This window comes from Cnephaeus nilssonii (assembly GCF_951640355.1).
Source record: "Cnephaeus nilssonii genome assembly, chromosome: 4".
Lineage (NCBI taxonomy): Eukaryota > Metazoa > Chordata > Mammalia > Chiroptera > Vespertilionidae > Cnephaeus > Cnephaeus nilssonii.
The window spans coordinates 37,944,470-37,967,324 of record NC_137075.1 but is presented as its reverse complement, the minus strand read 5'-3'; the positions used below and the strand labels follow the sequence as shown (position 1 = coordinate 37,967,324).

Below are 22,855 nucleotides of genomic sequence, written 5' to 3'. Positions count from 1 at the left end.
GGATTCTGGATATATTTTGAAGGAACAGTGATAAGATTTGCTGATGGATTGGTTATGAAGATTTTTTTTTTAAAAAAAAAGGTGCCAGTTTCCACAATTTTTGGCTTGAGCATCTTAAAGAAAGGCAGTTCCATTTACCAGGGGAAAGCAGATGTGTGAAGGTGAGAGGGTGAAGTGGGAAAGTCAGTTTGGTTTGGAAACCTCCTCAGGGCCTCCCACACAGTAGAGAGCCTAAAAATGCTGAATGAACAACTGATAAAAAAAAAATAGTGGTGATGGGTCACAGAATATGCTCTCTGCTGCTTCCCTGCCCATCAACAGATGCCTGCCCTAGGGCAAAATGGGGAAAGGGTGACCATTCCCACAGCTGTCATGCTGAAAGGGTCACTGGGTGCTCTTGCCTCATGTATGTGCCATGACACAGGTTCTAGGAGGTGGAAGAGGATGGCTGGGAAAGGAATGAATGCAAGAGGGAAAGTGGTGAGGAAAAAAAAAACAGGACCAAAATGACTGGAATGCCATGGGCAACTATAATGATTCCTGAATAAGAATGAATCTGGAGAGCATGTCACAAGAAACTAAAAACCTAAGTGGGGGAGGGGGCAGCAGAGAGAAAACAGAAAGCTATGAAAGAAGGCAGAGAAAACAGAGGTAAGAGGGACAAGAAAATTAAAAGCAGAAGGAGAGAAAGGAAAAAAAAAACTTGAAGAGGTGAAGCCAACGTCTGAAGAAAGAACAAAGGAAACACCATGCCATCAGCTTACACTGAGAGCAGGGACTGGGGTCTGATTTCAGTGTACCTCAAGGAGAGACAAATAGGGGGAAGCCCTCCACAGAGCCTCTAGGCATTTTGAATCCAAGAAGAAACACACAGGCCAGGATGAATGCTCACGCAAACAAACGACAGCAGTCCTGGGGTCGTGAGTGAGCGGACTGCATGTTTGACAGGGCCACGGCGGAGCAGCCCCGGAGACTCCAGCCCAGCCCGGCCCCCATCCGTGTGTACAACATACAGCTGCTTCAACTGAGTGACCTCTCTTGTCAGCATTTGGCTAATTAAGGAAAGATATTACCTACAGATCTCTATGTCTCAGTCCTATTTCCTGCTCATTAAAAAAAAAAAAAAAAAAAAAAAAGGTTTAATGAGAAAAAGAATCAAGGCAAAGAATCTAAATTATTTTCCCCCCAAAGTGAGCTGAGTGGCAGTGGTTGCTGTTGCCAAAAATGCTTGAACAACAGGATTTTGACACGAAGACTGGAATCTAAACAGCATGAAGAAATCTTGAAAGCCAAGCAGCCCCCATTATCTCATGCTTGCAAGACTATAGTCCAAAAGATGAGTGATGAGTCTCCATTTGTGCAAGCAGAGCGGTGGGCCAAGGCCCTGACAGAGCCACTAATTGCCCATCCGCTTGTTTACACACCCCAGAGATGGTGACTGGACAAACAGTTCATTTCCCTTGAAATTGGACCAAACTTGGGGGGAGTGGGGGGAGCCTGTTACATGTGATAGAAGAGGAGCAGGCAGAATTCTCCTGGGAATAAGACTCCAGATCAAAGCAGAGACCAGTGACCTGAGCAAAGACTGGTTTGAACAGCTAGCTTTCCCTAAGTAGCATTAGGTCCACGGCTTTCTGCATCCTATCCACCTATAGCCCCACGCCCTTAGGTCAGAAATTTTGTGATATTCAGATGCAAGGTTCAACAGGGGAGTGTCAACACCAAGCTCACTTCCAAGGCTTCTGCAGCTAAGACAAATGAAGTGAACTTCTTGGCTGTTTTGGACTTCAGTTGACACTTAGCATTTGCTGCACTGCCCAACTGCTTACCACTTCAGTGTCCTCATTGTCGCCTAAACTACAATGTGAGCTACTTGAGGACAAGGACTGGAAGCCTCCAGATTCCATGGCAGGACACGACATGTGGAGAGACACCAGCCAAAAAATGGCCATGGTTGTTAATGACTATTAGCAATTCCTCAGCTTATGTATTTTTTGTCTACATCAGAAGGTTGGTTTCTTGAGATAAGAGATCCAGACTTCTCAGTTACGCCCTTGGCTGACAGTGGAAGTCAGTAATGCCTGGCGCTGAGTTCTGGAAACAGAACTGAGAGGACTCTCTTGAAGACCTATTTTTCCTCAAAATGAGAATGGGCTTAAAAAATAAAAAGCTATCTCTGTATTGCCCAGCCCACAGTTATTGTGTTAATGTGCAGAAATATAGCCATGAAGTACGAAGCAACAAAAAAATGATTACTTCTAGTTATCCAGAACTTACTGTAGGTATACTGAAGACTCTACTTAAGAGCAGGGAGACCTATGTTGGTAAGTAAACCAAATACATTTCAGGTTTTGCCCTCTGAGCATTTAGGGCACTACATATTAGAAAGTAGTAAACTAGGGTTGATCAAACCTGAGAAGGGACCAGTCTGCCCAGGGAGGAGTACCACACCCTGGAATCAAAACATGGGGTGAATGGCAGCCTGAGGTTGTGAGCAAAACTCAGCAGTCCCAGCCTGGCGCATCCTTCACCCATAACTTCAGCTTTCCGCTTATCACTGTGCCCCAGCCCCAGGTGAGTGTCCCTGTAGCTCAGGCTCTCCTACTGGAGCAACTGTGGAAGCGGGGTGGGGGTGGGGGGGGCGGTAGAGAAAAGCTGGAAAAAGGAAGAGATACCTTTTTTTTTTTGGAGAGAGCTGAGGACTAGGTCACCTTGAGGATTATCGTATTCTCAGGAGGAGCTGTGATACCATTTGAAAATCTAGCTGGTGGGAGCTCCATTTTCCCCAGATCAGTAGTAGAAGACTGGGAGCATTTGGTATCAGCACCTTAAAGACTACTAAGGAGTCAACAGCATGGCTTCAGCCTCTAATCTGTGCAGATAGTTGTGTGCAAATGATGAAAACCACTTCAAAAGGATAGTAGCTGTTTGAAAGGCATTTCAGATCACGTGGGATTCCATGTGCTGTCAAATTACAGGGATCCCGGAGGCTTGGTTAGTTCACTTAGCACAATGGCAAAGGTGGCTGCTTGGGGGGAGAGCAGTCATTGGGGCAGTAGAGCAAGGCTTGGGATGGCAGGAATAGGGCCCAGGAGGGAGGTGGAATGTACGAGAAAGGTACTGACACAAGAGGAAGTTTGCAGGGTTCACATGGCCCGTCATACAGAGCAGTAAGTGGACTGTAATTCTGGACAACTGGAGTTGTTGGATAGGAAATGCGCACAAGTGGTGAAGTCCGGAGCAGCATGAGCAATAGTTGTTTGAAAAGAAAAGATGACTCCTCACTCTACCTCCACTACCCCCAATCTTTGGAAGACACACGCAGAGAGGAGTGTCACACAGTACAAAAGGTTTCTATTACACAGAAACTGTTGCTCAAAGAGGAACTTACACAGAGGAACAAAATTCAAAAACAAACAAACCACCCCCATTTATCACAGTTGAGCCATCCAGTGGTTTCTCTATCCCTTTGGCCATTACTTCAGATATATTTGCTGGAATTTTTTTTCTTCCTTTTCCCTGACAGCTCATTGATCTTAGTGGAGTTTGGATAATCACAGTTTGTGGGAAACAATCTAGGCCACTTTTCTAGCTTGCTGCTCCTTAGATGCTTCTTGGATGTTGTCCATTTAATATTTTTTGAGAAAAAAATTACATATTCTCACACACACACACACACACACACACACACACACACACACGATATTCTATAATCTCAGAGTAAATGTAGTGTGTCCCTGAAAAGAAGTTACATAAATCCAAGGGAACAACGTCATTATTTTAAATTAAGACATATGGTATTTCAAATCAATCCACCTGGAACATATAATCAAAACTCATGAACTTTTATATAGATTCCAGATTCTGATTTCTTATCTATATTTCCAGGAACAGAAAACTGGGAGATAAATTAGCACCTGAAATACAATTATTTTCAATGCTCTATAGAAGTAGCTCTTAAATCTATATATTCTATCGACCCTCACTTAGCCCCATCCCAACCAGAAAGCATTTTAAAGTGTATCTATGCATAGTGCAACTGGTGATACCTATTTTCTCTGTTATTCAGCAGCTCATAGTTAAGACTTTCAGCTACAACAATCTTGATAAACACAGAAAGAGCTCGTATAAGTACAAAGGCTATATCCTGATTCCACATGACCAGGCTGCTGTAGCTAAGAAGAGTCTTCAGAAATCTGCTTTTAAATCATTCCTCTGGTGGGAATGAAGACTGGTGCAGCCATTATTGAAAACAGTGTAGAGTTTCCTAAAACAATTAAACATGGAACTGCCATTTGATCCATTGATCTCACTTCTAGGAATATATCCTAAGAAACCTGAAGCACCAATCAGAAAGAATGTATGTACCCCTATGTTCATAGTGGCACAATTTACAATAGTGAAGATCTGGAAACAACCCAAGTGCCCATCAGTAGATGAGTGCATAAAAAAAGCTGTGGTACATTTACTAGTATACCATGGAATACTATGCAGCAGTAAAAAAAAAAAAGAGAGAAAGGATGTCTTATCCTTTAAGACAGCATGGAGGGACCGGAAGAGTATTATGCTAAGCAAAATAAGCCAGCCAGAGAAAGACAAGTATCACATAATCTCACTCATATGTGGAATCTAGTGAACAAAACTGATCCAGAGACAAAGAAGCATGGAAAAGAAGGCAGAATCTCAGAGGAAAGGTGGGGGAAGATAGCTGGGTGGGAAGAGATCAACCAAAGAACTTGTATGCATATATGCATACCCCATGGACATAGACAATAGGGTGGTGAAGGCCTAGAGCAGGGCAGTCTAGAAGAGGTCAATGGGAGGGACGTATTTATGTAATGCTTTCAACAATAAAGATTTAAAAAACAACAAAAAAAACCCTAAAAAAACACACCCACACATTTCTTGCCTTCTTGGGGGGGAAGCCCCTCAATTTTATGATTCATATTAAAGTAAAATGCTTTTCTGACAGTGGAGCACAGCTGGGTCTTCAGCTCGTCAAGGCAAACATTACTAACCTGGCCATTGAAGGACCAGACAACAGGTCAGAACCCACTGAAAAGGCACTCAGAACTTACGGGTTTTTGAGTGGACAGTTTTATTAAAGACCAGACTGCAGAAAGGAAACATTCCTAATTTTGTCAAATTTCTGATAATTTCATCATTTGAAAGTTGTAAAAATAGTAAAATCCAGACCTTAAATCAGTTATTTATACTGACAAGAAGAATGTTTGTTGCAGCTTAAACTTACATTTTTCTCTCCTGCTGGTGTTGGGAAAGTTGACTTGTGTGCTTTTTTTTTTTTTAAAACACACGAACCATATTTAAAATGAGAAGATTATAAGGTTATTTAAGGCCATTTGTCCCTGGAAAGAGGAGAGAAGTATGTCTTCATCATGTCTCCTGAACAAAGTGTTGAGTTGTTAGGGGTTCAACTCCAAGGAGAATATCTTGAAAGGAATGGAGTAGAAACCGCAGCAAATGGGCCTTTATATTAAGTTCCAGAAAAAAATACCCTGGCTGATGCTTGGTTCTCCTGTGCTAAAGTAGGGTGGATCTGTGAGGCTACTCTTTTTGAGGTGTTTCCTTCCATGTAGAAACAGACAAATAAGGACTTTTCTTTAGAGAGAGATTGAGGAGAATGATGAAAACTCATTCCCTGGAAACACTCTCTGTCCTGAAGAAGTTTTAAGGACCAGAGCAAACACATTTGCTATTTATCTGATCCCTAAAGACAACATGGACCCCACTGCCTAGGGCAAGCACTCCTGGTCAGCTTCACAAACCTAATGGACTAAGTCAGGTAAAGCCAGAACCTACAAGGTAAGAGTCTAGATATTAACAAAGGAACAACCAGTTATGCTCTGTGGTAGGCTGCCTCCAGATGGCCACCATCAATCTTGCCTTCCCTGTACATATGCACTGCTCTCCACTGAGAGGTGGAGTCTGTTCCTCCACTCCATTGAAACTTGGCTGGCTTGTGACTTCTTTGACCAAAAGTGACACCATGTTTTATCTCTCGCCCTTAAGAGGATTAGAAGTTTCTGCTTCCTTCTGTGGAGGGGGGTGGCATTTGCTTCGGAAAGAGGCAGCCATTGGTAAGAAATCTAATACCCCACATCCACCATGCTGTGGGGAAGCCCAAGCCATGTGGAGAAGTGACTACACAGATTAGGAGATGCCCAGCCAGGATCTGTATATGTGTATCAAGAAGTTTTCAGACAATTCCAAATGAAACCACCTTCTGACTCCAACCTCTTAGAAAACCTAGTTGAGTCTAGTCGACTCATAGAACCATAAGAGATAGTAATAAATTGTTGTTTCAAAACACTAAGTTGGTTATGTAGCAACATATACCAGAATATACTCCAGGGATTCCTGATACCAACAGGCTATAACCTCTACTGGCAAATAAAAATCCCAGGGGCAAAGACTGTGTTCATCTTGCTCATTATTACATCAATAGCAAGTAGCATAATCTCTAGAACATAGTAAGACCTGAATTAACATGTAACTAATAGTTTGAGCATCTAGATCTGTGCTAGTATGGCAAAAGAAGGACCCATGGTCAACAAATATCTTAGATGGAACTAAATCTGACTTGGCTTAAGTAATGTAAGTCACACCAAAGTACAAGCGAACATTAAGAGGAGGGCAAAGGAAGGCAGAGAACAAATATTTATGCCTATGATCATGTTAGGTAGTATACTGGGTGGCTGATATTTGCTAGCTGATTTGATTGTCAAAACAACCTATGGTATTGGTGTGACTATTTCTTATCTTTGAGATGAGAGAACTTAGCCTTGAGATGAGAGAACTTAGCCTTGTTTAGATGAAGTAAATTTCCCAAGGTCAGACCGTTAGGAAAGGGATTTGAACTCAGGTTTGTGTAATTCCGAAGCCAGCCCTCTTTTCACAAGAGTCTCCCAGGAGACCTCAACAGGAACACTAAGGAAACAATTTGAAAGAGACACAAAACCCATCCCTTGAATCTTACCCAGGACTATGGAGCTCCATCAATTGTGGTCAACATGTTGGAACCTATTTCACCACATGAAGCTCAGACCAACTATAATTAATGCCACAGCCATGACTACAGACTGGGAACCAACGCCAGAGGAAGCTTAAGTTTAAGAATGCAGATGATCACGCACATAATATTATGTTAGCAATTAGGCTTAATCCTAGAATCGTGAAACTGAAGGAAAGCTATTAAGGAAAGAATATAGTGCCCTCCTGGGAAGAATAACAATTTCAAACAGATTTTTTGGGGGATTTCTGCATTACCAAATTGAATATATTACACTCCCCTAGAATTATTATAATTTCTCACTCCACATTTAATTTATTTCAGCAAAAAACTGGGATGATGCGATGAGCTCAGTAGGCAGATGGTTTGTTCATTTCAATGAATAATTTGAATGTCAACAAGTCAGTAGATGCTAGGAGGAGAGGGAAAGTGGTAAATAATAAAGGTCCTCGTGCCAAGCTTTGAGGTGGAGTGAGGATGTGCTACCAAGGACTGGCACTTTAAGAAGCCAAGCACTCAGATTTTGCTAAGTTTATGAAAGGTTGTCTGTGAACTGACATTGCGTATTTCCTATAGTGAAAAACCATTCATTGCTTAACCCTGTTGAAAAAGGTTGTGATCTGCTCAAATACACTTTTTTTTTTTTAAAAAAAATTTCAGGAGAGAAATAGTAGAGATCAAGAAAACTTAAATATAAACACTGGTAGAGAAAGGCAGCTATATTTCTTTTCAATCCAAAAAATTAATACAAGGATTAAGGAATTGACCACATTCTCTGTTTTCAGCCTGCAAACCTTTCAAAAGTCTCATCATTCTCCCACCTGCAGGAAAGCAGAGCTTGAATGTTCTAGTTAACAGTTATCAAGGATAGTTAAAGTCATTTACTCTAGTGGTGTTTACTGTCATTTCTAATTACGTTTAGTCAGAAAAGGCGCTCTCTGTGGGTCCCAAGGATCATGTGTTTGCAGTTCAACTCAGCAGCCACTAGGTGGTAATATTGTTGATTTGGGTAGCCATGACACGAGATCCATAAGGCATGCCTCCTTTAAAGGAATTATGTAAACACTTTCTCTCATTAAGATGTAACTATAGAAATAAAAATTACACTTCAAAATAAAATATTTTAATGGTGGAAGAATACTATGCTTTAGAAAAGCTCCATACATATCTGCCTACCTGATTTTTTCTCTAATTACATACATGATGATCTACAAATTATAACAAAAAGGCAGCTTCAGGTCCTAGGGAAATCCAGCTTATATGAACTGCATTTGGCTTACTTTTAAGGGAGATGAACAAGATGAACATGATTTTCTAAGATCTTGCACTGTAATTATTTATTATTTGCCATTTGAATTTGGAACTAGAGCTATTCACAGGAAAGGAACACTTCTGATTGACTCTCTGAGCTCCACCCTCTACACCATCTGATAAGACTGACAAAATGACAGACTATAGCAGCAGCAGCTACTGACATCTAGTGCCAGGCTCCGTGCTCAGTGCTCCACAAACACTGTCTCCCTCAGCCCTGGCCTCCTACTGGTGCTGCTACAATTTTCCTAAAGCAAAATGAACTCAGCAGAAGCAACAGACTTATATTATTTGAAAGAATAAAGAGGTCTTTCCACAGTTGGACATTATCTGCAACACCACGTATTATATAATACATATCCTGTGAAATGACTCCCAGAAGGCAGTATAGGTGTTAAGTTCTTCCAGCATGAAGAAGACAATAACTGAGTAATTCAAAGAGAAGTCATGTGATACCAATTGCAATCAATCACTGATTAAAACCTCGATGATAGTTGTAAAGAATCCAAAGAGGAAATGATGGCTGAGCCAACGATTATATGAAGCAATTTATCATGAAAACAACTATTATGCAAGAATTCGGATCTCAATACTGACTCCATAAAACACTTAACTACTTGTCACCACAGTTATTTCCAGAGTATAAATGAAACTTCTCCGTTGTTACTGTTGGGGAAGGTGGTACAAAGTCTCCATCAGGACTCTAGGAATGGGAGTCCCTGGGGTTAAGCTGTGGTGGCTAGGTCTGCTAGTCTCACATTTTTCTTGTTTAGATAGTGGGAGTAAAACTTTCTAGTTACCCACAAGGCCTTGGGACACAGAGAAAAATAAGTGATTTTCCAAGTTACCAGGATGGCATAGTACCAACACTGAGATTGAGATCACACTGACCTTGCAGAAGTTACTGAAATCCTCAGACTCAGTTTCCTCATCTAGAAAATTAGGAATTACAAAATAAGCTTTAAAGGATTGCTGCAAAGATTAAATGACACACTGTGCATCAACTGTTGAAGTTGGGAGGCATCCTTCCAACTCCCTGTCTGAACTGAAAACTCAAGGGAAATTTTCAACCCATTGGTATTTCTCATGGAGGATGACGATGAGGTAACAATTGTGCACTAATTATTAATGGCTTATATAGTTCATACAATGGTTTTACATATATTTTGTCTCATTTAATATTCATGATGACACTATACAGTAGATATTCCTATTTCCGTTTTATAGACAAGAAAATAAAAACCTGCTAAAGTCATATAAGAAGTTACAGTGGGGAAGTTAGGGTTCAAACCCAGGTCTCCTAACTTCAAGTACAATGCTTTTTCTGCTACATTCAGAATGCTTAAAGAGTGAAAAACAAACAAACAAACAAACAAAAAAAACCCTATTTAACCTAAAAGTATACATGCAGTCATAACAAGAAGATTAAATAATGCAATTATGGCTCAGTATCAGGAATAAAACTTTAGAAGTTCCTAAAACGCTGCTTCTGGGGAACATAACTTAGTCTACTTCCAAAACAAGCCAGTGCAATATGGAAAGAGAAATTCACAAATGGATGACTTTCTATACACAGAAGAAAAAGCCTGCCTCACTTGGCTTCATCCCATACTTTACCTGGGGATGTTTCTACTCCTCAGAAAGGAGTTACAATAACTGAGTAATTCAAAGAGGAGTCATGTGATACCAACTGCAATCAATCACTGATTAACACCTCAATGATAGTTGTAAAGAATCCAAAGAGGAGATGATGATGTACGTGTGTGCGTGCATGTCTGTGTATGCACACACATGCTGGCAGGGCTCCACTGCCTAGAGCAGTTGTGGAGGGGTGTTGAGAAAGAGGACCATATGAAAGAAAGCAAGGTCCTATCTCATTGATCTGGTTCTCCATTCACAAGAGAAGGAAAATACAAGAGGCCCTTAAATTTCCTTCTGTGATCCAGTCCGACCCCCAAAGGAAGAAAAGAGTTTGTGAATGAGCACGTTTAATTTCCAGTCCCTTGAAATTGAACATAAAGGGCTAGATTCAGTAGTTGAAGGGACTCCAGTTGGTATCACAATGGGGAAGCCTGAAAAGGAGGCAGTCTTGAAAGAAAACAATTAAATGCAAAAATTTAAATTTTGGGGTTGGGGGAAAAGCAAGTTGTTTTAAAAAATATTTTAAGTTTTTTGAAGAGGTTCAAATTCATTAAAAGTTTTGTGGGAAGTCTGTGTACCACAGTAGAATACCAGCCCTAGATTAGTTTCTTATTTGTCCTCAGATTTTCATTAATATCCATTTTTTCCCTTCTTCTTTACTTAAATGGTAATATAATATACCCACTCTTCTGACACTTGCTTTTCTCCACTTAACAAACCATCTTAGAGATTCTTCCCTGTCAATACATAGTAAAGACTTCACTCATTCTTTTCTCTTTTTAAAAACAGATGCTTAGTATTCCATCATATGGAAGCACCATAATTTGACAATTCCATTATTGACAGTCACTTAGGTTGTCTCCAATCTCTTGCTGTTACAAACAATGTGACAATAAGTAACATGATACATGAATCACTTTGCATGTGGGAGCATAAATAAGGGTATGTATTTATAAGTAGAATTGCTAAGTCAAAGGCATATGTATTTGTAGCTTTAATAGATATTGCTAAATTGACCTCCATACAGATTATAATAATTCACACTTTCACATGCAATATAAACAGTGAAGTTTACCCTACTTCATTGCCAATATAGTTTATCGAACTTTTTAATTTTTCCAATATTATAGATGAAAAATGAAATTTCAATGTAATTTATTTTGTACTTCTATTTTGAGATATGCTTTTTAAACATATTAAAAGATGCTTTTTAAACAAATTATTTGTTCCTATTGGATGTTGGTCTTTTTAAAAATGATGTCCATGAGGTCTTACATATTAGGTAGATTTTGTTTATGATATGAGTTATAAATTTGGGACTGTGACATATTTATTTTTTATTATATAAAGTGATGTTACTTAATGCTTTATTGAGCTTTTAAATGAAGAATGGATATTGAATTTTGTCAAGTGCCTTTTTAAAAAATATCTGAAGAGGTGTTTACATCTAAAGATCTGAATTTTCTTGTTAGGGCTATTAATAATGATGAATTATATTAATAGACTTCCTAATATCACATTATATTATCCTTAAGTTCTGGGAATAAACTCCATTTGGTTGTGAAATGTACTTTTTATTTTAAAAATTTAAAACTACAATGAGTTCAATCCTGGGTCGGGGTACCTACAAGAGGCAGCTGATTGATGTTTCTCATATCGATGTTTTTTTCTCTCTCCCTCTCCCTTCCTCTCTCTCTTAAATCAACAAAATAGCATATCCTCAGTTGAGAATTAAAAGAAAAATAAACTACAGTGAGATTGACCTGTAGGTTTTTTGTTTTTTTTTTTTGGGGGGGGGCTACCTTTTCCAGGTATTTATGTCAGTATTATACATACTTAAAAATAATTTAGGCATTTTTGTTCTTTTTGCCAAACTTTTCATTGGAGAGAAAAAAGAGAACTACAGTTATTCAAAAGACAATTTATTGGATATTTGTCCAAAAAGAAAAATTGAATAAATTAAAGATAAAAAAGGAGAGGGGTTGGGAGAGAAACAAGAGAGCAGAGATGGGGATAGAGAGGGGAGAGAGAAAACTGGTTACTGAGGGGCAGCGGGATGTGCTTTTTACAGAAATTTCTGGGGGAAAAAACAAATAAAAACAACTAATTCAAACTAACTCTTTCTGATAAGAGTCTACATAATAAACCTCTGATAAGACAGCTTACTCCATCTTCCAAGATTACTCCTCTGTTACTTCAGTGACCAAGAGATCACAGCAGATTATCTTAATTCTTGGCCATCTGATGTGATTTGAAGCCATCCCTGCTGGTACCATTTTTGAGTAGTGAGGAATACGAGAATCCTGTTTGGCCCATACAGAGTGTTCATTCCTGCAGCCACAGTCCTTCCTTCCACAAGCTCTTTAAAGAATGTAAGAATTACTTCCTCTCCTAGGTCACACTGTCCAGATCACTTGAACATGATGACTCAGATGGTTTTCTTCCTACATTTTGGGGGTTGAAGAGATTATTTAATAACCTGCTTTTATTCTATAGTTTAGAGGTCCTTGTCAATCTAATCTGAGCTAAGTATTTATTAAGAATGAATTGTAGCCCGGCCAATGTGGCTCATCAACCTATGAACCAGGAGGTCACAATTCAATTCCTGGTCAGGGCACATACCTGCGTTGCAGGCTAAATCCCCAACAGGGGCTGTACAAGAGGCAGCCGATCAATGATTCTCTCTCATCATTGATATTTCTATCTCTCTCACTCCCTTACTCTCTGAAATCAATTATATATATATGTATGTATATATGAATGGATTGTAAGCATATCTATAACATAGATGTTTTGATATCCAGACATGCATTATAGACCAAAAAATGCATCTCACCAGATTCTGGCATGATTTCCCAATTCTAAAAGAATCTAAGTAGGAAAATCACAAAGGAAAACAAATACCCTCCAGGAACTTTGCAAGACTCAGGCTGTTTGTTCACTAATTTAACAAATAATTATTAACACCTTTCGTGGGCCAAGGCTGATCATTCGTTATTTGGGACGAGAAATGTAGGACACATAGGCCTAGTATCAGCTTTCATGGAGTATTTGGCTATTGAGATCATTCTTTTTGCATTCAATGAGGGAAATCGGAGTTCTTGTTTTATTTGTTTTTAGTTTTGTAAATTTATTTACTTTTTACTAGAAAATAGTTTCTTGACATTTAGAATATCTCTAATCTCAGCTGGTCAAAGAACCTTTCAGGATAGTTTGATTAACCGGGACAAGCATGGCTCATTCAAATTCATTTTGATTTGGTTCCATTCATGGATGCCGCATAAAATTAATGGAGACTGAGATAAGGCCAAGTGTAGGAGAGGGCTGGTATTAGCACCAGTTTAGGTTTCAGCCCTCCCTGCCAAAGCCATAAATACAAATGACCAATTTAACAGCATGAAAAGACCACCTACAAGATCTATACGTGGGACCTCATCAGTGGCTCTGCGCCTTCTTTCAATTACAGGATCCCTGCCACGTTTATGGGGACATTTAATGTGAGCATCACATTTTGGAAGGCCATATCATTATGAGCATGTTTGATCTGAGGGTGGGAAAACATGCACTCACATAATGCCTGCACAGAGCTCCTCTGCACTGAGCTGTAAACTGGGGTCAACAAGAGCCTACTGTGGAAAAGGAAAACCCTATAAGGAAAAGTGCTCAGATGCTGTTGAGATTGCAACTCTTGAAAAGTGGTGCCATTAAAACTGCTTTCGGTTCTGCGCAGGAAATGAAATTATTAAGAACAAGTACCCCAGTTTTGTCAAATAATACTATTTAAGGGCATTTTGAGTAGGGAATGATGATAAAAGACATCGGATAAACACATCGCTCCCACTTGTGTGTGGAAACAGGATATGATTTACAGAAGAAAAATTAAATCATCATGATTGTTAGAACTGAATTGCAGCTCATGTAAGAGTTAGTCTGACCATGAATCAACTGAGTCACAACGTCTGTATGCGACTTCTCAGGCATAAAGAACGCAATTGCTTAAGACTTCATGAGTGATAAGACCCTTAAATAGAAAAGTAGCCACTTCCTGCCAAATTTCCAAATATTATGAAAGTATAGAAGTATCTTTTCTCAATTATAGTTATTATATTCTATCCTATGCTCAGATACTCTTGAGGAACTTCTTATTCTACATGCATTCGTTGTATTATCTCATTCATGCCTGCTACCCTCTGAAGTTTCACTCAGTGCACTCCCATGAGTCCAACATCTCTACCTCTGTGTCTCATCTGTATATGAAATCAAGATGTCCACATTTATGGCACTGTTTCCCATCCCAAATCTGGTCCTCCTCATCAGTATCCAGCCAGTTATTCAAGCAAGAAAAAGGAATTATCCTTTTCTCCCACCATTTTTTTTCTGGAAGTTTTTGTACTGCCAATGAGTTTTCTAGTCCTATAACTACTAAAAGTTTTATAAATGTCCCTTCCTTTCTCATTTTTACTGTGATTGCTTTTGCTCAGGTTCTTACCATCATTTGCCTAGACTACTGTTCAGAAGAGCTTGATGGACTGGCTTCCAGTCTTTTACCATTCCAAGTATTCCTTATATTGCACTTATTTATTTATTTTTCTACTATTCATTTTTTAAAAATAAATCTTTATTGTTCAGATTATTACAGTTGTTCCTCTTTTTTCCCCCCATAGCTCCCTTCTACCCAGTTCCCACCCCACCCTCTGCCCTTACCCCCGCCCACTGTCCTCATCCATATGTGTACGATTTTTGTCCAGTCTCTTCCCGCACCCCCCACACCCTTTTCCCCCCGAGAATTGTCAGTCCACTCCCTTTCTATGCCCCTGATTCTATTATATTCACCAGTTTATTCTGTTCTTCAGATTTTTTATTCACTTGATTTTTAGATTCACTTGTTGATAGATATATATTTATTGTTCATAATTTTTAACTTCACCTTTTTCTTCTTCTTCCTCTTCTTAAAGAATACCTTTCAGCATTTCATATAATACTGGTTTGGCGGTGATGAACTCCTTTAGCTTTTTCTTATCTGTGAAGCTCTTTATCTGACCTTCAATTCTGAATGATAGCTTTGCTAGGTAGAGTAATCTTGGTTGTAGGTTCTTGCTATTCATCACTTTGAATATTTCTTGCCATTCCCGTCTGGCCTGCATATTTTCTGTTTGAGAAATCAGCTGACAGTCGTATGGGTGCTCCCTTGTAGGTAACTAACTGTTTTTCTCTTGCTGCTTTTAATATTCTCTCTTTGTCTTTTGCCCTTGGCATTTTAATTATGATGTGTCTTGGTGTGGTCCTCTTTGGATTCCTTTTGTTTGGGGTTCTGTGTGCTTCCTGGACTTGTAAATCTATTTCTTTCACCAGGTGGGGGAAGTTTTCTGTCATTATTTCTTCAATAAGTTTTCAGTATCTTGCTCTCTCTCTTCTTCTGGCACCCCCATAATTCAGATGTTGGTATGCTTGAAGTTGTCCCAGAGGCTCCTTACACTATCTTCATATTTTTGGATTCTTTTTTCTTTTTGCTTTCCGGTTGGGTATTTTTTGCTTCTTTGTATTTCAAATCTTTGACTTGATTCTTGCAATCCTCTAGTCTGCTGTTGGATCTCTGTATATTATTTTTTATTTCAGTCAGTGTATGCTTAATTTCTAGTTGGTCCTTTTTCATATCCTCGAGGGTCTCACTAAATTTATTGGCCTTTTCTAGAAAATTCTTGAAAAACCTTATAACCGTGGTTTTGAACTCTATATCCAGTCGTTTGCTTTCCTCCATTTCGTTCATTTGTGACCTGTTTCTTTGTCTCCTCATTTTGGCTGCTTCCCTGAGTTGATAGAGTGGCTTTGTGTGCTGGGTGTCCTATAGGGCCCAGTGGCTCAGCCTCCCCAGTTACCTGAGGTAGACACTCTTGGTGCACCCCTTTGTGGGCTGTGTGCACAGTCTTGTTGTAGTTAAGCCTTGATTGTTGTTGGTATCACTGGGAGGAACTGACCTCCAGACCAATTGGTTGTGAGGATCAGCTGTGTCTACGATGGGAGAACTTCTGTGCTGGAGACACCCTTATGAGGCAAGACTTGCTTCAGTGGGGCTTTGGTGCTCACTGATCTGCCCCCTGAGTGTGTCCCTTATGAGGAGTGGTAATCTGGATGGTCCCACTCTGACCCCTGGGTACACTGGTTCTTGGATCTCCAAGGAGGTGCTAATTTATCCTCTGCCTGAGGCCATCTAGCAGGAGCTATGGAGAGATCTGCAGATTCCTCTTCTTTGTTTGGGTTTTGGAGGTGCCCAGATGAGGCCCAGCTGTGAAGCAATGCAAGCTGCTGTGGGGCCTTGGGCCTTCTTTTGGATGTTCTGGGTCTCACTGACTCAGCTGCAGTTTGTTAGGTAAGTTTAGAATTCAAAGGATCAGGCCATTCATATGCAAAAGCCTCTGCACTCAGCATGGATGGGGCAGAGTCTCAGAGCGGAGCAAACAGCAATAGCTTCATGGGGCAGGATCTCAGGGTGGAGCAAACAGCAATGGCTTCCTGTCAGCCCTGCCCTGAGAGGCTCCTGGGTCTCAGTGTCCCACGGTAATTGCTGCAAGCACCTCTGAGAGAAAGCTGCCCTCGAATTTCGCCCGCTGCCAGACAGTCCAGTTTCTCCCCGTATGAGTCTGGGTCCCCGGAGTCTCACACAGAACTGGAGTTCAGAGCAGTCGGGAGCTTTTGTCTCCCTCCTGATTGAGAAAGCCAGCCGCGTACTCAGTTGCCAGCCCTCTCCCGCGCGTGCCTCCGTACCTCTGCCTTCCGCAGCTCCTGTGAGTCTCAGTGTGCTTTTCTCCTCCCTTCTAGTTGTAGAATTTCTACTCAGCCAGCCTTCCTGTGGTTCTGGATGATGTCCGTTTTGTCTTTTAGTTGTAGTTTTGAAATTGTTGTGTGAGGCAGCAGTTCAGGTGTTTACCTATGCCGCCATCTTGGTTTCTCCCTATATTGTACTTATGCATTTTTAACAATAAAAAAGCAACATGTTCTCACATACCAAAACAAAACAAAGGTGACCATGCCACCCCGACAGATACTATTTTTCAAAGGCTGTCTGTTGCTTGTAAGACAAAGTTCGCATTCATATTGTGATTCTCCTCTCCCTTTTGGTTTTGTGTTCTTCCCATGTGCCCTGTGATCTAGCTACACCAAGTCAATTGCCATTTACCAAACATGTCATGTATTTCATCCTGAGATTCGCAATGTTTTCCTCTGCCTGGAATACCCTTCAGAATTTGTCGGCTGAGAATTCCTCATCCTCAATTTATTCATCTGTACAACAGGAAGATAATAGTGTTTACTTCAGAGGATTGCTATGAGGACTAATAGGAAAGATCTCCCATAGTGTCTGGCATACAGAAGCACTCATCAAATGTTAGCTTAGCTATCACTGGCATTGCTAAAAGTCTTCCCTGACTTACCTAGAAGTGTTAGGCATCCATCCTCTCTAATTCTATATGTCTAATTAACCGCATTACATCAACTTCAAAATTGACAAAAGTTTCATATTTTAGCACTTAGTATATTACAATACATCATACAATCTATGACACATCGAGGTTTAATTGCCAGCAACTTTTCTTTCTTAGTAATACTTGTCATAATGTTTCATACAATGAATGGCCTATTAGATGAGATACTATACTTAAACTATATGATAACTGCCAATAAAATTTTATTATTCAGGGTGAATAATGCATAATTATTATGCATGGAAAACCCTATATTTTCTATGAATCAGTGAAATATCAACATAAGAAAAGGGACTGCTAGTTAGAACTCCATAGAAGCAAAAAAAATATTCCATTTGCATATCCTGCAACTTGGCCATGCCCCACTCACTCCTGAATCACAGAGGAGAAGTCAGGTGAAGTGCATGCTGGCATATTTTTCAGTTAAGCACCTCATCTGAGAGCCACACAATGGCTCGACCCAGAGCAAAAGTGGGGAGGGGCTAGCTTATAAAACTGCATTCCCACAACCTAGGATTCACATTGAAGAAGGTAGAATAAAAAAGTGAAGAGGAGAGTGAAGGAATAAGATGAGAAAGGTCAAGGGACCATGTATTTTAGACTAGCACTTTCCAATAGAAATATAATGTGAGCCATATATAGAATTTTAACTTTTTGATGGCCATGCTTAAAAATTAAAAGAAACAGGTAAATTAATACTAGCATTTTATGTTTTTAACCCAATATATTTAAAATATTATAATTTTATCATATCACCAACACAAGAATCAGAAATGAAATGTGTGTTTTTTTTTGCACCAAGTCTTTAAAATCTGCTATGTGTTTTAGCCTTACACACATCTTAAATTGGATTAGCCTCATTTCCATTGCTCAACAGCTGCATGTGGCTAGAGCCTGCCATTTGTATTGGACAGTACAATTCTACATTGATTTTGACCAACTCAATTAAGTAATGAGATAACAGTAACAGGCTGTTTCAAGAGAGTGGCTCTTTTCATCACAAAATACTAGACATGTTTAAGATTTGTGAAGTATTTACTTATATATTTTAAAATTCTTTATAGGATGGTAGTTTTCCTTTAATGTATTTTTATTGATTTTTTTACAGAGAGGAAGAGAGAGGGATAGAGAGCCAGAAACATCGATCAGTTGCCTCTTGCACACCCCCTACTGGGGATGTGCCCGCAACCAAGGTACATGCACTTGACCGGAATCGAACCTGGGACCCTTGAGTCCGAAGGCCGACGCTCTATCCACTGAGCCAAACCGGTCTCGGCGGTAGTTTTCCTTTAGAATCTTTTTGTGCTTTGTTTTGGCTGATTTTGTTTTTAACTATGATTTGAGGTTATTCTTAACGTCCTTCCCATATCCCCTTCACTATGTTGGTTAAAGAAGAGCTGACTCCTTTATTCAATTAGATCTTTCCGCAACAAGACAGTCCTTGGGAGACAGCAAGAAGCGTATGATTCATCTCAATATTCCCAGAATTTATCGCAGTCCCTAACGGATAGCAAACTCTGAATAATCAAGCTAGACGGTAGTGGTTTTCACCCTGGGCTGCACACTGGAATCATCAGGGGGGTAAAAATCCTGAGGCCTGGCCCCACCCCTAGAGATACTGCTGGTAGGTCTAGGGTTTGGCCTGCATGCCAAAATTTAAAAAATTTCCCCCAGGTGATTCTAGTGTGCAGCCAGGGTTGAGAACCACTTTTCTAGGGTTTTCTTAGAAGACCATTCTGTGGCCATATCCTTACCTCTCTGACATAAGGCCCACTTTGCCTCAAGTCAGTTTCCTCTCAGAACAGGCCAGATGTTTCTTGAAAAACCTAGTAGGAAAGACACTAACACAGAACCCCAAAAGGAATTTGCAAATTCCTTTCCCAAGGCACCAAAGAAGATATTCAAGGGTCCAAATATTTTCATATTTATCTTTTTCTAACAAAAAATAAAACTAACAATTTAAGTTTTAAGAGTCAAGCTGGATTAAGGAGAAAAAAGTAAGGCCACTACAGCACATAGGCAGATAATACCCAAATACAAATATTGCAGAATATTCCAGTTATTGGATAATAGCAATTAAAAATAAAAATGGAATCTAAGTACACATGAGCCTCCTTTCAAGTGAAGTCCATACATGTCAAAAGCAGAAATTCTTAATTGGGGGTCAGCAAAGGGAAGTATTTCATGCTTTTCTTCAGCCCCTTGAGGTTATATTTACATAGTCATAAAGCAATACATCTACTTTGATAGGTCACAGGACACATAAGTGTTAGTATCACTGTTTGCTCTCATGGCACTTTGCCTGACAACATCACTTCCATCAATCTGAGGTTCAGCAGTGTCCCAGGGAGAGCTCCGACGTCCCCTTCAGCACAAACACGCTCTCACCCAGGAGGAGGGGAAGCGATATCTGCACCAAGGGAGCAGCGGAAATGGAGTTCCTCTGAATCATGGACTGAGTTTCCCTGCCAACCCCCAAGGTGGTCTGTCCATACGGTATGGATTCGCCCTGTAATGGTCTTTCTTGATGGTGTGGTATCATGTGACCTTATTAACAAATAGAAACAGCATATTGATATATCCCCAAATGTCCCTACATGGATTTTCCCTTGCTTTCTAGCAAACACAAAAGCTCCCTCAACTGCACCACACTTATTTTTTTTCCTTATTGAAATGTAATTGGCATATAACATTACATTAGTTTCAGGTGTACAACATAATGATTCAATATATGTATATATTGTGAAATGATCATCATAACAAGACTAGTCAACATCTATTACCCTACAGTTATAATTTTTTTTTCCGGCGATGAGAACTATTAAGATCTACTCAGCAACTTTCAAATATACAATAAAGTAGTATTAACTACAGTAACCATGCTGTATATTACATTCCTGGGGCTTCCTGGAAGCTATGCCACACACTTATTTTTGTTTCACATCTTAAGTTGAATTTGAGAAATTAGAATAGGAAATATCCAAAATGCATTAAACTTCCACATTCACTAACAATGATCAACAAAAATTCCCTATTCCTGCCAAAATCATGGAGGAAGAAGCACAACTTGATAAGCTTCCTAAATAAGTACTGGGTTTTGTGCATATCACTCCCATCTACCAACCCTGAAGGGCTGATGGGTGTCAAGTGATTGGATGTGACATTCACCTGGCCCCAATGTTCTTTCCTGAAAAGTAATGGAAATTTTACAATACAAGCTCCCAAACTGCTACACGCATAAAACCAGGAAGATAATCACTATCCACCTGTCCAGGCTGACTGTGAATCTGAAATGCCTGACTGCATATACTTGGCATGGACATCATTTGTCAGTTAATATGTTCTAAGGATCCTCTTGGGTTCCATGAAGAGACAAAGACAAAGTTTCCTTCCCAAAGTTTAGAAAAACAAAAGTAATGTTAAAATTTACAACATGAAAACAGATTTTAAAGATGATATGAAAATTATAGGACAACTCCATATACATTTAGTGAGTGTGTAACCACCATGGGAAGATGGACTCATGGAATCACTGAACCTGTAGGTGGTCAGCCAGGATGCATGGGGCAGGAGGCCCCAAAGAAAATTGTGGAATGAAGGATGTTTCAGGGCTTCCTACCTTTCTGGAAGAACTCCTCTAGTTTGTCCTTGAAAGGTTGGAGGTACTGCTTTGGAGACTCCTTGCACACCACTGCCATCTGTTTCTCACTTGCTGTGAAGAGAAGTTTGGAATTAGACTTCCCAAGCACATGTATTTGCTGAATTCATGCTCTGAGCTATGCATTTGGGGATTGTGTGAAATCCTTCTTGATCACTGTTTATCCAAATTCAAGGGGGCGGGGGGAGCAAAGCAAAAACAACAGGAACAAAAGTAATTAGCTCACTCTACATCTTTCTTCAGGAACTGGCAAATGTATCTTCAATTTTCCTTTTAGAGATGCTGCAAAACGTCTGGCTTGGGACAGGTGAAGTACTCTGCTTTTGGTCTCTCAAAAATAGATGCAAAAAACTACTGAAGAACTGAGGGCCCCAATCCTCTTCAGATCATACTCCAAAAGTAGAGTTTGAAATTGATTTTATAGAAATTCCAGTTGCCTTGAACCACCAAACTTTCCTAAATTCCTCAGGGTGACACCCATATCCCAGCATGAGAACTAAGCCCAGGTAGGGAGAACCACATCTCTTTTTCATGCTTCCCATTCACCTACCCTTCTCATTTACATTCTGCTAACATATGTGAAATCATTTTTATTTGTGACTTAGATTCCAAATGTCCCTAGATTCCAAATTCTTAGAAAGGGAATAGTCATTATTGGAAATAAAAATCTGATAAATTCTTGGAGTCAAGCATCCCACCATCCCCAAATGAGGACTTGAGTGTTATCCAATATTCTGACTTCAGGGAAATGGGATGTTGTCTTTCATAACAGATGAAGAAGATTTTTGATCTCTTTCAGGAGAAGAGATGGACACAGAGAGAAAAGGGTAGCAAGAGAGAAGAATAATTGATTTGGAGAAGGATGGACTCTGGGGCATCTCCACTGCTTTAGCAAAGCCTCCTGAATTCACAGTGCTTGCTGTGAGTGAATGTGGGCTGCGAACACCAAATGAGGGGCTTAACTTTTCACTGAGTTTGGAACTAGGGCAGAACAAACATACCTCACAAGGAAGCAGAGGTACCTTCTCCTATGCACCCCTCTAATCATTTTTCCTTCAAATCTTGTGGATAGTTTTATTTTTCTACAGAGATTGGATTTTGGCATAAATTATTCTTAGCTAATAGGAAATAGGTTGGTTTCTAGCCCTACAATGCATATATATGGGTAACACAAACAGTCATACATTCAAAGTATTTATTGAATATCTGAACTGTGCCACTGTGCTAAATGTTGGGGAAAAATATTTAACCAGATCTATTGGTCATCTCTCCTCTAAAAATATTCTTAAGTGTCTAGTCACAGAGAGACAAGGAAATCAACAAATTCTCAGGCATTTCAGTACTATAGTGTGATGTCATAGGATTCTGGGTAGGGGCTTCCAATTCAGATTGAGATTGGGTGGTGGACAGGGAAGGTTCTCCAGAAAAGATAACATAAGTTGAATTGCAAAGGTCAAAGAGGAGTTAGCCAGGCAGACAAGGGAATAAAAAAAAAAAGTGGGGAGTAATTTCAAAAAAGAGGAAATATACTGAGTAAAGAATTATAGAAATGCATAGGTCTTTTGGGATAAGTTAAATGGTAATAGTATGACTGGAACTCAAGACATGGACCTTCTTCCTTTCCCAGGTTTACAGTTTCCTGTGTCTAGATTTTGATTCAAAGGAACAAGATTCAAGGAACTGGACTCAAAGGAACTGGATCCAAAGGGATTGGAACTACTCTGATTAGGGAAGAGA

The 22,855-nt window shown here is 39.8% G+C and overlaps 1 protein-coding gene across 3 annotated transcripts in view; it reads right to left on the bottom strand.

Annotated features, from left to right (window-relative positions):
• FMN1 (formin 1) overlaps positions 1-22,855 on the bottom strand; it is a gene marked incomplete at its 5' end in the record, with an annotated part of 414,719 nt that overhangs the window by 89,125 nt on the left and 302,739 nt on the right. For all 3 annotated transcript variants that reach the window (XM_079768750.1, XM_079768751.1, XM_079768752.1), the window contains one exon: positions 21,080-21,172. In XM_079768750.1, the coding sequence (XP_079624876.1) occupies positions 21,080-21,172 (93 nt within the window). The remainder of the gene's footprint in view (positions 1-21,079; positions 21,173-22,855) is intronic.